At 37.5% G+C, this 15,806-nt stretch overlaps 1 protein-coding gene across 12 annotated transcripts in view; it reads left to right on the top strand.

Moving 5' to 3' along the window:
- Nucleotides 1–15,806, top strand: part of RBFOX1 (RNA binding fox-1 homolog 1) — a 1,295,853-nt gene that overhangs the window by 1,147,210 nt on the left and 132,837 nt on the right. For all 12 annotated transcript variants that reach the window (XM_054212203.1, XM_054212205.1, XM_054212206.1 and 9 more), the window contains one exon: nt 9,358–9,600. In XM_054212203.1, the coding sequence (XP_054068178.1) occupies nt 9,358–9,600 (243 nt within the window). The remainder of the gene's footprint in view (nt 1–9,357; nt 9,601–15,806) is intronic.

Below are 15,806 nucleotides of genomic sequence, written 5' to 3'. Positions count from 1 at the left end.
GTAGCCAATTGGTTTTGTTTTTTGAAGGCAACCAGGTTGATCAAGCGCTATTTTGCCCTGAAAAATCCATGTTGACCATTTCAAATTACCCACGTCTCCTTTGTGTGCTTGGAAATGGATTCTAAAAGGAATTCATGCTCCATGATCTTTATGTACCTTACTACATAAAATCAAACTCTTAAATTTACCTGGTTTAAACAAAATGAAACAAAACAACTCCCACTAGTTCATTTGGGACAGTTTTACAGTAATCATTATTGCTTAACCTGGCTAGTTCAGGTGAACTGGCTTTTAAAGCAGCCCTGTATACTTTGATGTTTGCAAACGAATAGCTAAGGAGGTATGATCTTTGGTCAGTTTTGCTGCTGGTAATAACTGATTAGGTACACAGGAAACTCTGATATGGTTTCTCCAGAAGAAAAGACCTTCAGTATGTTGTCTCTGCATGTGACTGTGTAGGTTCACCACTTTCTATTGCAAACAAAGTGATAAGTCCGTTAGGAAACCAACTGAAAAAGCAGTTTATTTGAGATGCTCTGGATGAGGCAGCATCTGTAAATTGGGAATAACTTGTGTAACTATTAACCTCAGCTAGATTAAATCGCCCAATTTAGACACTTTTAAAAAACACAGCTGTATCCAATCCCAACCTCCTGAGAAATTCAACTAGTTTTTCAGAGTAAATTGCAATTGAGATGTTGAATTCTACTTTTAAACAATTTTAAATGAATAATTTTAGCTATGTTACAAGAATTTTTCAGATTTCTAGAAATGATCTGGCTGTCAAAAATGATACACCTGCAACTGGTTTTGATTGCTGTTCAGTTCCCCTCTGCCAGCTCTAATCTTTTGCAGTGTTCAATCCTTGACCAATAAGGTGGCATTTAGAGAAGTTTATTGACTCAAATTCTGGAAACACTTATGTTTGTGTGTAAGTTACAAGGTAGGAATAGTCTCAGTGGAGTCTGGAAGAAAGGCTTACAAAGCACGATGCGGGGTTGCGTCAAGACCAGGCATAGTCCTGCTACACAAGCATGGTTCATCGCCCGGGCTAGTGTATCTGGCTTCTCAGAAGCGCTAGTACATCCTAGTAGAGCAGTCTTGCCAATGCATCTCTGCTGCTTCCACTGCTTGAGCTATGAATAATATTTTTGTCTGCAGTTATAAAAGAAGGCCCAGTGGCTCTTGCTTTGCAGACCCGCAGGCTACGTGGTTGCAGTGCATGTTTCTTTCCGTTCATGCACAACACCAGTTGTGCTAGCTCCGAGATGTGTGTTGGCTAGATTGTAAGAACAGACTGATGTTTTTGCTCTTTCCTGTAAAGGCCTGTAATTTACCACTTGGTCTATGTTGCCTTCATTCTTGCAAATTGAGAGATTTAAGATTATTAAGAAATGGTTTCTCAGGACAAAATCATTTATGTCAATATAGCATAATATACGTCTGCTGCTTTGTCCTTTTTCTCCAGCTCCCGTTGATTGTTTCTTCAGTGCATTAACCTCTCACTTCTTTTGTCACAATTACTTGTGAACTGATACACTTCAAAAAACCCGTATCTTCAATCAGTATTGCAGTAAAAAAAATAATAAAAAATCGTCTCTTTCAACCACTTCCTTAGGTACTGAAAAATAAGAAAACGGATATACTAGCTTTAGGATGTGGCAGTGATTTTTCAATAAATTAATATATAAAATAGAATAAAATTTCATTTCAGTAGAGAAATTGCAGATAAAATTTGAAATCTTATATGCCTGTAGTAGGTATTGTTTTAAAGGTGATGCAAAGGCAGACAGAAATACACCTTTCTATGGAGACGTAGATGTCCCGGCAGTGTTCCTCTACATGTGGTGAAAATGGTGACATTTGGCAGAAAATTAAGACATTAATAGTTCATAACATTAATTTGCATTGTTTGTGAAACTGTTCTTGGCTTGCATGCACTGTAGTGATTCCCACTTTCACACTGCTCTGGCTGTGGATTAAACAAATGTAAATATATTTTTCTAAGAAAGCATTCCAAATCCATCTCAAAGAATTGAGCTAGAAGTTGTAGCTAGTCTCTTCCTTGTCAGTAAATCCTTTATGAGGAAAGTCATTGAATAGGATAAAAGTATAAAATCCATTTTGAAGCTGTTCTGCTACTGTTGAAACCACATCGAATCATAGAATAATTTAGATTGGAAGGGAACTTCAAAGGCCATCTAATCCCAACATCCTTTTTAAATCAGGGGTAACTACACAGATCAGGTTGCTCAGGGGCTTGTCCAGTTGAGTTTTGAAAGTAAGATGCCACAAACATTCTGAGCAGCGTGTTCCTGTGCTTGATTTCCCTCATATTTGTCATTTTATTCTTTATAGCCAACCAGAATTTAGCTTTCTGCAATGTTTGACAGTTGCTTTTTGTCTTTCACTCTGTACCTTTGAGAAAGGTCTGGTTCTGCCTCTGTAACCATCCAATAAGTTGGAAAAGATGCAATTAAATTGTCTGTTAGTGCTCTCTTCTGCAGGCTAACCCAGCTCCCTCAGCCTCTCCTCACGTGTCGTGTGCTCCAGCCCTCCAGCTGTCTTAGCAACCCACCTCTGGACTCTCCAGTTTGCAAATATATCTCCTGTCCTGGGGGACTCCAGACTGGACATAGTGTGCCAGATGCTCTTCCACAAGTGCTGTGCAGGGAGCCGTGACCTCTTTCCTCCACCTGCTGACTATCCTTTTGCTAACAGCCCTCTGTGTGGTTAGCCTTTTTTGTTTCAAAGGCAGACTGCTGATTCCTACCTAACTTACTGTTCACCAGGACTCTCACACATCCCTTTCTGCAGAGCTGCTGCCTACCCAGTCAGTCCGCAGCCTGTACCAACGCATGGCGTTGTTCTGTCCCAAGAGCAGGACTTCGATCAGGTTCTTGTCAGCCCATTCCTCTAGCTTCTTGAGACCCCCCGTAACTGCCCCCCCCGCCTTTGCTTTCATGCATGAACTTGCATTCTGACACTTCATACAAGTCTTTTATGAAGGTCTTCAACAGTTTGGGACCTGGTCTTGATGCCCAAGGGATGGCACTCATAGCTGACTGACAGATTTCTAAATGTTGACTGCTGCTTTCTTTAAAGGCCAGCATTCCAGGCAGCTTTTTATGTGCCTTATATGTTGTCAATCCAATCCTTTTTTTTTTTTTTTTTCTTTTTTTCCTATTTGGGTACGAGGATGCTGCATCATCTTCTTCAGTATGGTCCAGTAAAGATGTAAAATAAGATTAGGTGTACTTTCCTATATTGCCTTGTGGGAAAGGATAAGCTCCTTTTATACCTTTCTTTTGAAATGTTTTAAAAATCAATTCTCATTGTGAAAATAAATTGTGGATACACCTGCTGAATACTCCAGATTCTCTTCCTATATGGGTCTTCAGACAATTTTGGAGACTTGTCTTTTCAAAATGTGATGTAAAAATCTTCCCGTGTATTTATAAAAGGAAAATATTGGTTGACTGAATAGAAGGTTGAGCTGTAGTTGAAAAGACCTGTATAAAATACCAAAGAGTCAGAGTTGGAGAAAGGGAGGGATAGGCAGAAAACTTAAGTTAAAAAACCAGAAAGATTTAGGTGGTAATGTGGAAACAAAACAAATCAATGTGCCAGGGTCACGTCCATTTGGGCCATTGAGAATAGCAGGAGAAAGAACTGTCATGCAGGATGAGGAAAGCTAGTGTAATAAATCACAGCGTCATAAAAGTAGTAGAAAGTTTCAGCAGTGACAAGTGGAAAGAATGAAGGTGTCAGAGAGAATGCTTTCTTCATGTGTCTCTATACATCCATAATACTGTGTGGTCTTGAATGCAGGCAGGAATTCAGACTAGGACTTAGTTTTTGGTAAGTTGCTTGCTGCCTTCTGTTAAATGTAAGTAAATGTATATAACCTAGTTACTTTGTAGGGTGTTTTGACATTTCATTAGTTAATCTGTTCCATACTTCAGGCACTGACACAAAATGAACATTTCAGTTTCAAATGTATACGTAGTGGTAGCAAGACCACAGATTTTTACTGGAATGTAGTGTATTATATGTGAAGAGGACCAAAAGTGAGGTTTTTTTTCTGTGATGGAGAAAAGAGGTGGTACTTTCTTGCTAAGGTAGTAAAGAAATTCTCCTTTGCTTACTTACTATTACCTTTTCCCCTATGCTTTCTGAAAAAAAACTTATTTTGCATTATCTTTCTTACTTTTGAGGATACCCTTCTTTTGGAACGAGATTGGTTTTTAAATGAAATCTGAATTTGGCTTTGTACTGAACCTTCCAAAAAAGTGAGATGGCTGGAGAATTCATTTTGTATGATTGCAGAAGCAAATGATCTGAGTCAAGTGGCCTGGTCAGATAATTAAGCTACAGCAGAGAAAGCTCGCAGAGTCAGTCAGTTGTGATTATCGGTCCAGTGTGGTTGGATGTCTGATTCCTTCTGAAAAATTTGAAGTGGCTGCTTTTATTATCATTAATAGGGGAGTGCAAGCAACAAATCTGGAAGAATTACACTGCCGCTTTAAAGAAATCCAATATATTTCAGTCGGAATGTAAGTTTAACAATGAATTGATGACTGTTTATCTGCTGTTCTGCCCACCCCCTAGAATTTGAACATTTGTAAAAATAATTCCCACGTTATATATTTGCCCTGTTTCTGAATTCCTGTGTCTGTAGGTAGTCTGCGACAGAGCGGCAATAAATGTGTATTCTTTGGGGCTGTCTTAGTTTTTGATTTGTTCTTTCTTTACTATGTGATTTAATTAGAAGTTTAATAACTTTAAAACTACCTCCAGAGCATCTAGGAAAGTTCCTTTAATAGTCAAGCATTAAGTTGCTTAAAGCGCCTCACAGAACTAAACCTTGGAAGCATTTCTGAAATATTTCCCCTGCTAAGCAAGAGGGATGTCATGAAATGAAACAAAAAAGGAAACAATATTTCATTTGTGTGGAAGGAATAAAGTACATTTAATCTAAAACAGGCGAGTTCAATATTGATGGTTTACTTGTGGAGTTCAGCAATTTTAAAATAGAAATCTTATTGGTATTAACTCTACCACATGTAGGATGAATTAATCACATAGAAATGCACACGTGTTACTGAACATCGTAGCTATCAAAATGCCGAAGCGCTGGAACTTTAGGGGGCTTTGTAACTTTGAATACAGCCGTCTTAATTTTAAAACAAAAATGTTCAGCTTCCGGCAACTTAGATAGTAGCATTTCTAATGTTTTTTAAACAGCTATTAATGTAGTCAAGCTGTGTTTTTTCTTCTTCTGTGTGTAATCATCTGCTCAGTGGTGCACTCCATAACTAGTAGCAGGAGACAGAGGAGTGGCCTGCTGTGATTGATGGGGCGAGGCCCAGCAAACTGAAAGAGTCCCATCTGGATTAGGTTTTGGGAGCAGTCAGATGTTGCGAGGGAGGTCAGTAAGCCTTGCCTTAGCTCCCCCTCCTTCAACACCCCGATCATCCACACTTGTGCACACATTACATTGCTCACACGCCCTCATCCATAATTGATGCTTGCTTTGGGCAGATGCTGTATGGCCTGGGACTAGAGCAGCTGCTAAGTTTATGGAGAATAAAGGGAGCAGGATGGTACAGCAGGTATTTTCACTTTTATTTTCACTTGAAACTCTTGATTTTAGTCAAGCCAGGGCATTTCTTTTATCCAGCTGCACCGCTGCATGCCAGGCTTCTGAGACGTGTTTTGTTGTTTAAGTCTGAAGGAGGGCAAACAATGGCGGTGATTATGTATCTCTGCTGTGCTTGATGTATCTAACTGAGCCGTTCTTATAACCAGCAGGTTTACAGAGTAATGTTGCATTTTTCTTCTTTGTTTCCGTGCCCTAAGGACATGATGCAGTTTGCCTCATTTAACTACAGTATGAGAGGCTTTCTCTAAATGTGAAATATCTCTTGCCAAAGAAACAAAACGCACCAAACAGAAAATAGAGTAAAACAAACAATAAACTGTTAGTTTGACTTTAAAATGCAGGCAAGCAGAAAGGTTTTCATTGAATACATTTTTATGCTACAAATGTGTTTTTAAAAAGGAACACTGCATAAGTAATGTTTTCTGTGCTCTGTCTTTTGTGTACAAACATAACAAGCTTCCTTTATTACGTTTTGACACTTTTCATGCGTTTCTTAATTATGAAATCCTTTCAGAGCAGAGGATGCTGAAAAGGCATGTTGAGATCTGAGATACTAGCAGCATTTTAAATTCTAAGCTTTTCTTCAAATGGAGCGATATATATGGCATAGGAGCGACTTCACTTACCTGCATCATCTGAGTGTTTTCTTTTTTTTGTTCTTTAGACTTCAGCATTTAACCAGAAAGCAATAAATTTGATTTTATACACTGCCACGTAAAGCATATTTTTCAGTTGAAATGTGGTTTTCATTAAAACTCAGGCCAGAACATTTAGCAGAGCCTGACTGTCTGCCATCCTTTGTTCTTCTTTCTGTTGCCAACAACTACTTTATTAAAAACCATGCACAAAGTGAGCATTAAGGGGTCATTTAATCGTAAAGATACTTCGAACTGAGTCTGAAGGGACAACCTCTGTTTAGCCTCTCATGCCTCGGTTGTGTATTAAGCGATGTCTGTGTACTGTCATCTGCAGTTTGGAGATTACTCTAATACCTGAGTTCATAGGCTAATTTAGGATCAATATTTCCTGTTGCTTTTAGGGCCACTTCGTATTTTCAACTTAATGCATTAGATCTATTATTTCCCTTATTCATTTTAGTTCACTGTATTTTAAAGGGCACAATAAAGGGACATTTCAGGTGATTGTATTTAAAGAATTTCTGGTTCTTTAAAATCTATTCAGATGTATCTGACTTTGGCGTAGTCTGGGGTTTTCATCAGCCACGTGTATAGACAAATGCGTGCTGGCTGACAGTCCATTGTTCTTGATATAAATTCATATTCTAAACAGTAAGCTATTGGCTTCATACCCGTATACGTAGTAAAGAATATGTTTCTACATACATGCTTTTATACTACATTGTCCTACTGTGTCTATTGAATTAATTGTGAGTCATAAATTCATGCTACTTTTAAAGGCTAGGAAAGGCTACAGTAGGCACCTATTTTAAGAAAACAAAGCCTTGACCCTTTGTTTTTTACTTCCTTGTGGTGTCTGGGTTCTAAATAAGTGATCCAGACCTCAGCTTAACAAGTCTAGTGAAAGAGGTAGAAGAGGCTCGGCAGTGTGAAGGTGCTGGAATTGCCAGTGCAGTTTGCCATTTTAGGGTAAATCTAAACAGTGAATGGTTTGGAGTTGCTGGTAAAAAATAATATAAAAGTTCAACCCTCTTAATTAAATATTAGCTGTAATTAGCACTAAGTGTGAATGCTTTGAATATTGATTAGGGTCTCATGGAACTGCTTTCATGTTAATGAGAAACAGTGGGGGTCTCAGTAACATCTGGTTTAGGACTGAGGTGGTATAAAAAGCTTTAGATCAAATGCACCTGGACATTAGCCCTTGGTCCCTTTGTTGCCATTATTGTTCTTTTTTAACAGCTGCTGACTCTAATGCCACGTTTAGCATCTGACATGAAGGAACAACTTAAGGACGAGCAGTAACCAGCTACTGTGTTTCAAAGCCAGCACAGTGAAAATGCTGATACAGGCAGAAGTTCCCTTTGCTGTTCGTTCTTGCCACTTGCTGAAGTCCTTCCTGAAAGAGTTGATTAAAAAGTTTAAGGTCCCCTGCCTCCCTCACAATTTTTAAAAATACTTCTTTAACATTTAATAGATGTCTCTGGTGTAATTGAGTCATTGCTGGGTTTTTCTTCATCTGGATTTATTTTTTTTGAATAGTGAAAATATTAGGTAAAAGAAATAAGAAGGGGACCTTGCCATTTTAATATAAGAAGGTATAAGTATACATTTACAAGAGTTTTTAACCTCCACTGAAATTTAAACAGGGCAAGTTTCAATGCAGCAATAAGCTCGGAATGATTGTAGATATAGGCAAATGAAACTTCCTGACTTAACCCTGTGAAGTAGGTAAATGTCACTGTTTTCATTTGATGGTTGAATGAAGCAATGTAAACTACTTGCTCAAGGCCATACACTCAAATAGTAGCAAAGATGGGATTAAAATTAGGGAGGGTTTGATTGCTGATAAAAAGTTTTAACTTTTTAGGACACACTGAATGCCTTTTACAAAGGAAAAATTAATTTTGCCTTCTAAGTCTGCCATGTACCGAGGCTTGTTCCTGTGCTGTGATTTTGTAAATTCATAAAAGCTCTTGAGTTTGGGACCACTTCAGGTCAGAGAACTGATGTTTGAATTAGCTGAAATCGGCTGGAAATGTCCTTAAGCGCAAAGTGCAAAAGAATGTCTTCTATTCATCCAGCCTATTTTGAAACGAGGAAGTCAAGGACTGATGAGCACAAATAAGCAAAATCCCTACAATAGTATTTCCTCCCTTGGGATTATTATTATTTGGTATGAGCAGAGCATTTAGTCAGAAGTCTCTAATTGATAAAATAACATGCTTGAATATCCTTTATTATGTCGAACGTAAAGATGTATCTATCTAAAAAGAGATGAGGGTATTTGTTTTTAATTGTATAAGCTTATTGTAATATGAAAATGAAATACTATTGTCTTCAAATTTAAAGCCTTTAAAGTTCTTAAATCTATTTCATTTGGCAGCCTACAATATAGAATTTTTCTTTGATGTTAAGATTTTGAACTGATGCATGTTTACATTCAAATGTTTAATATTTTGATTTGATCTCATTATTTTTTTGCATTTGTGACATGCAGTTGCTCAAAATAATGTACCTCAAAGTATTTCTGAAAGTCTCGTAGAGCGTTATTCGTATAAATATTTTCTCTATACTGTTATGATAACAGCATGCACCCAAATCCTGCTCTGTGTGTAGGTTGCACATATTGTGTTCTGCAAATGGTAAGTCAGAGTGGGTCACGGAGCGTGGGCTAACCTTACCCGAGCTCTGTGTTGGCAGTTGTGCTCTGCAGCCTTTAGAATAAACTGAGCTTCGGCCCTCTTCGTTGTCTGAGTTGAGGCATTAGTTCAGGTAGATTTCTCTGACCATTCCCAGTTAAAAAATAGTCTACAGTTATCCAGAGAACAGCATATTTGTTTGTCTAATTACAGTAAGATTGAATAGGGTTAGCAAAATGGATTTAATGCAGGTAAGAAATTTTCTCCTCAAGAAACAAACACGGTGCCTTTTCGGGCCAGCAATCTTAGCAGAGTATTGTAATCACTTTCTGCATTATGTGTGTGGGATCATCACTTATTTTCTCTTACGCCACATTTCTTCTTCCTTTTTTTTTTTCTTTGATTTTTACAGGGTAATCAGGAAGCTACAGCACCTCCTGACACAATGGCACAGCCTTATGCCTCAGCCCAGTTTGCTCCACCTCAGAACGGCATCCCTGCAGAATACACAGCCCCACATCCTCATCCAGCTCCAGAGTACACAGGCCAAACCACTGTTCCAGAGCACACGTTAAACATGTACCCTCCTGCGCAGACACACTCTGAACAGAGTGCAGCTGACACAAATGCACAAACTGTCTCCGGCACAGCCACAGTAAGTCAAGGTTTCAGCTATTTCTAAAGCAGTGTGTTTCAAGTTATGTGTGTATTTATTGATAACATTTAGTCTTACGTTACACTTACTTGGTTTGCACTTCATTTGCATTCGGGTTACCATTTCAAGGTTGAAAGTCTGTCAAAGTTTATCGTTGAACTAGGAGAATATAATTTTGCTGCTTTTGGAGCCTGTTAGTTAAGTGTGGGAGCTTTGTAGAATTTGTAATTTCCTTTTCTACAGTATTAGACAAAATGATTAATAGCAAGCCCATGAATCATGTAATAAAGTTTGACTAAGTCCAATATAGAAAAACATTGCAAGAGTGTTTGTGAGCATTCATTTAGGAAAAAAACCCACCCCAAACCAGACTAATTTTGTTATTTTTAATGACTTCTGTATTTTTGACACTTATGAGTAGTTTTTCATAGAAGTGTTCATTGAATGATACTGTATTGAAATTTCTTGCGGAACTGTGTGAATGAGTATTGTGAAGAGCATGTCTGTAGTACTGTATTTTCTAGAGAATTGTTTATGCAGCCATTACCAAAGTTGCGTGTGGATCTGTGTTCAACAGGGCGGAAATGATAGACTTTCCTTCTATTTGATTTATATATGAAGTTCTGAAGTGCCATGAATTATGCAAGAGACTCCTTGGATGGCCCTACCTTGTAATTTAAGTCACAAATTTCACACATTGATAGTTTAATGCTTCTGTCTTAATTCTAGATTGGGACCCAATATATCCCTTGCCAACAGCTGGCAGATTTCTGAGCCACCAACCACTTGCGTTACAGAACAGACAGCACGCTGCAATTTGAGCATGTGCTCGAAACATCTCTCCTAGCTGTCCTCATCCTTGCTGCAACCGTACTCCATAGCTCATCTTACCTCCCCTTCCTCCACTGGCATATATCCAGCCTGCAAAGTTCCATGCATTAGGGCAAGAGGAAAGGGAAAGCATGTTCCCTTAAAGTAGTTGTTCTGAAGATTCCTATTTATTGCCATGTCACTAATTCCTTTATATGGGTATGAACAAGAGAGAAAAGGAAGAGCAATAGCAAAAGAGTATTCCTTGGTATTATCATGGAGATGTCCTTGTGAAGTAATTACGCAGTTTTGTGGTTTATGCAGTAAAATGTTTCAGTCCTTTTATTTTTGACTTGGTAACTTTTTATTGCCCCGATCAGCCCTTTGTTTCAGTAGTGTGAGAAAGTTTCAGTGGAAGGGTACCCTATTTACCTATTTCTTATAGTATTCTTTGCAGCTCTACAGTGCCCCCTCTTAATTAATCTCTTTGCTTCCTGTTTTTTTCCAGCTTTTTAAATTTTCTTCCATAATCATTCTTGATTGTTGTCAGACCCTTGTCATATGCCACTGTCATTGGTTTAGAGCAGGAATCCTAAACTGAACAGATACTCCAGAAGAGACTGGATGTTGACTAAAAACATAGTCTTTCCTACTGTCCCTGTCTCATTCAAAATCATTCTATGATTTTGCTTGCTCTCTTGACCACTGCTGCACACTGAGCATCCACTGTGATGCCCACCTCAGCCTTTTCATATTTTGAAACTATTGGTTTCAAAACTGTTTGCTGTTCAGTTCTGAAGTAAAAGACTGTCAGTGCTAAAATCAATGGTAAACCACCTGTTGATGCGAGTGGGACAGGAGCGCATCCCTCATCATTTATTGCGTTCAATTTATTGTGTTTCCTCACCCCCTTTTTGATTTTTCAGTTTGAAGACATGTTAGTCTCTTTATCAGAAAAGTCAGGTATGCATTTTTCCAACATCTTCCATGGCAAAGACTGATGAAAAATAATTTGGATTGTTTGCAATGCCCTGATCTTCTTCAAGTGCTCTGTTCAATCCAGCTCTCGCAAATTCAGTGATTCCCTTGAAAGTTTCCTGCTTCTGATATACTAATAGGCTTTATTGTTATTTGGTTTTGTATCCTTTGCTATCTGCTCTTTTTATTTCCTTTTTGCCTTCCTAATATCCAACTTATATTTTACCTGTCATACGCTTTCTCCCTTCTGGTTCCACTTGGAGTGAATTTCCATTCTCTGAAGAATAGCGCTTCAATTCCACTAACCTTTTGTATTTGGGGAATATAGTACAGTTATTTGCTCTTTTTATTATGGATCCTTTTCTTGCCTTCCTCTTTCGTTTCTTACAGAGGAATGCACATAACTTTTTGAAGTAGGTCCCATGCTGTTTATAAAGAATTAGATATCCTTACTTTTGACTTTAGGGTATTTTTAAGAAAGGGGATTTTGTTTGTTTTTAAAAAGATTTTTTTTTCTAAATTGCAATGTTATATTGAAAGTTGTGGATACTATCCCTCCCTGGAGAGAAATGCATTGAAATTACAAGTTTGCAAGAAGTGCGTATCTATGGATTTACATTGTTCAGAGTAGCTTTGACATTTAACATATTACTCACCAGTTAGTTTTACAAATTTACAGTCAAATATTGTTTGCACAATTAAATTATGGCTACATAGATCTAAAATCTGTTACGCAGTATCTCATTAGCATTACACTTAACACACTGTAGAGACATTATAAATAGGTATGTGCAGATGGATCTCAGGCAGATTTGACGTGGACTTTGTAATATTGTGAAGATCTGGCTGTGTACCTTTCTCTATAGCTTTAATAATATATGTTTTTATTATGAAACAGAGCTTCAGTAGTATTGTGTCAACGTTGTAACTCCATGTGGTCTTTATTGTTGAAGGAAAAAAATTATGTTTCTTTCCAGTTCCTGCTAGCTTTCTCAATAGTTGGTTTCCAGTCTTAAAGAATTGTAAGTGGAATTGATGTGGGGACCTAGTGCCATTTGTTTGGTAGGTTCCAATATTTTTACATAGTTTCCTTTCATATTATATGCATTTAAAAGAAGAATACTCAATTGATAATCCATTCACAAAAGAATACTGTTGTGATTAACGTAGATTAGAGAAGTTATTGGAGGGAAGACCAATTTTTGAATTTTCTTATTCATACCCGTATTTATGTACATGTGAAGCTGGATATACCACTAAAAATGGATCTTAAAATTTTGAAATACGAAGCCAGTATACTGCCGGGCAATTACCTAATTTATAGAACTACTACCAGAAGTGACTTAACCTCATCCATGAAGGACTTCATCAATGATGAGGCCAGATGCGTACCCCAGCTTTCTCTGTGTGTCCCAGTTTCTTTCTTTTTGTCTGAAAGAATCATATGCTGAAGCTAGAGCTCACATTGGGTCTAATGCAACGTTAACCCCAATAAAGATACAAATAACAAAGATAAAAGTAAAAAGGATCCATGCAACTTCTCTTGAATCCTTTACTGCAACACAGAGTGTGATCCTGGAACCTCCATCAGTATCCCCATTTGCTGCAAATTGAACAAGATTCCAATCATCAGTTTTATTACAGGTCTGCAATTTTGTGCCCGGTAGAGTGCTATTAATATAGAAAGTCTGTAGACTTGATTTCCTTATGAGCAGACTCCATAGGCTCAAGGAAAGGTTTCCTATGTTGTCTTTGGTCATTCAGAGCCTTCTAAAATGGGTGTAAAGTACTACCAAGGCAAAAAGACAGTGCTTTAAACTGACTTTGAGTTGGTGTGGGACATTAATGGATACAGCCTTACAGGATATATAGTATTTTCTATATGGTGTGAAAGCAGACAAATCTGATAAGAGAGAATATATGCTTTTCTTTGATTAAAACTAGAATATTTTATTCAGAACTTAATACGAAGGGATCCTTTTTTTTCCTCTTGGATTTTACTTTTTATAACAAAACATTGCACAGACCCTTTCGTACCTTGAGCTTCCCCAGGGAGTGCGCATAACATCTGAATATAATGCTCTCACTGTCTTTTATCATTTGTAGCACTGACTTTCTGTGGACTTCCAACTGGCGTCTACTGGCTGGGCATCTACCCTGTCAAAAACCTTACCATTTTCCTTGCACTTCTCTCTTAATTTAATTCCAAAGTTCTTTTCAGTTAAGAAGGAACATTTTCTTGCTTGCTTTTGCTTGAATTGACGAACAAGCACTTTGAAAATTGCAATTAAAGAGTACAGAATGTTCTGGTATTGTGAAGATTTTACTTTTCTGCATGTTATGCTTAACTAATTCAAATATAATTGAACAGTCATTCATCTAGCAGTGCAGACATGGGATTAGAAATGCTCTTGTACTTCCAAAAATTGTATTTCCTAGTGAAATTTTTAATCTATTCTTTTGATAAAATAGTGTAAAGCAGTATTCTGTTAGGGTTAGTATTGGTCATAAGAGGTGCTTAGACAGTATATGTGTAGGGATTGCTATCTTTGTATTTTGATGCTATGGAACAGAAAATGTACAGGATGAAAGGGGAGTAAATGTTTAAAGCCAGGATGATTTAGCTGAAATAATATAAAATCATCTGTAAGTAATAAAATACTGTCAAAAGTTACTTTCATTCTTCTCTGAATAATACAGTTTTCATCTTTTTGGATCAATATCTTTGTTTAATCAAGGAAGTAGTCCCTCTGAGGATATGCATAATCAATACTCATCCAGTACTGGGTTATTTAAGTGCTGGTAGACTTTTGGAGTTGCATAGCATCAAACGTGCTTTTAGTCATTAACAAAAACAGTAAATTGCTTCTTTCAAGAAGCATGGATCAATGATAAGTGTGTTACAAAGTTATGGTAAAAGTAATATGTCTGACGATTTTGCAGAGTGGGTTTGAGTGTTATGTTAAATAGTTACATATTTTAAAGGATTTTTAAGTAAGACATTTGATCATTTTATGAAATACAAAACCACCTTTTAGCTGTCTGCATATATATATGCAAATGTATTGTACATGTATAGTGCTGGGAGTAAAACTTGTGCAATTTTTGCCTGTGGTTTTTATGCATGACTTCTGTTGATGTCAGTGGATATGTAAATACAAAGGGCATTAACTGGGCACGTGTAAGAAAGCAGGTGAGAGTAAAGTAAATGTGGTTTCTCTAGTGATTCCTATTCTAAGTGTATTATACTGGTAATGGAAGTAAATATCATGTTTGTAATAAATGCTTTGTGTTTTATGTGTGTGAGTGCTCTGCTCTAAACTTAATTCTACTTTTGCATTAGAGAAAACTTGAAGTCCCTGTGCAGCGTTTCTGCCTTGGACTGTGACTTAAGCAGACTTCACAAGCTGAAAAGCCTTGATAAGCTGTGCACTTGGATAGGAGCCCTTGAGGGAAAACGCAGTTTACTTGGAGGAGTATTGGTGACTTGGTGCATAGTGCTTTTCTGTCTAAGGTGGCTCCGAGTCAATACCCCGCATGGCGTTAGGGGGTGCAGTGCTTCTGAAGTCCTGTAGAAGACACATAGTGCAGAGGTGTGGGTTGGCTGGGATCACTGGAGATGATGAGGGTATAACATAACTCCTCTGTTACGACTAAATTTCAGCTTGGCTACTATGAAATTTCTCCTGTAGCATCCACTGAACTTGATACTCTTGTGTGTGAAAATAATTGATATATAGATACTAGATGTCTGTTGTTACAGTTGCCCTGCTTTACCTTGAAATTTTGTATATTCTTTGAGATGTAATGGTTTGTAAATTTGATGGTTTCTTTCCTTGGTGTTAATTCTGTCCAGGTTTTGTACATTTTTCAGTCAGGTTGCAGAGGCCATCTCTTCATCTAGGGATTTGTGAAGGCTTAGTGATACTCCGAGCTGAAAAATTATTTACCATGTTGAACTTGGTTGTTTTGGGGAAGAGAAAGATATACAACTTATGTTGATTTTTCTTGTACTGACTTCTCTGTTGCACTTTTTAATTTGGGTAAGAAAACTGACAGTAGGAAGCATTTACAGTAAAGTGCTTTAGTGCATTGTCTAAGCCTGCAGGTGAATAAACTGTTACTACAGTTCTCTGCAGCATATTTCTATTTTTTTGTTAGCTCTTTTTCCTGCTCTGTTCTTTATGTAAGTTATTGGTGGAAGTGATTATTTTTTTCCCCTTTTCCTTCTTTTCTCCCTAATACTTCATACTTTTCCCCCTTCTTTCCTACTCTTTCTTTCCTGGTCTGTCCATCTCCTGGGCTGCGGGATACTTTAGGTGTTTCAAGAAATTCTATATGATATTAAACAGTGGGCTATATCCTACTTGGTTTAGAGGTATCCATCAATTATTCTTACAACAGCGTGTTGTTGAAAA

This window comes from Rissa tridactyla, chromosome 8, assembly GCF_028500815.1.
Source record: "Rissa tridactyla isolate bRisTri1 chromosome 8, bRisTri1.patW.cur.20221130, whole genome shotgun sequence".
NCBI classification, from domain to species: Eukaryota; Metazoa; Chordata; class Aves; order Charadriiformes; family Laridae; genus Rissa; species Rissa tridactyla.
This window is presented reverse-complemented; position numbering and strand designations above follow the sequence as displayed.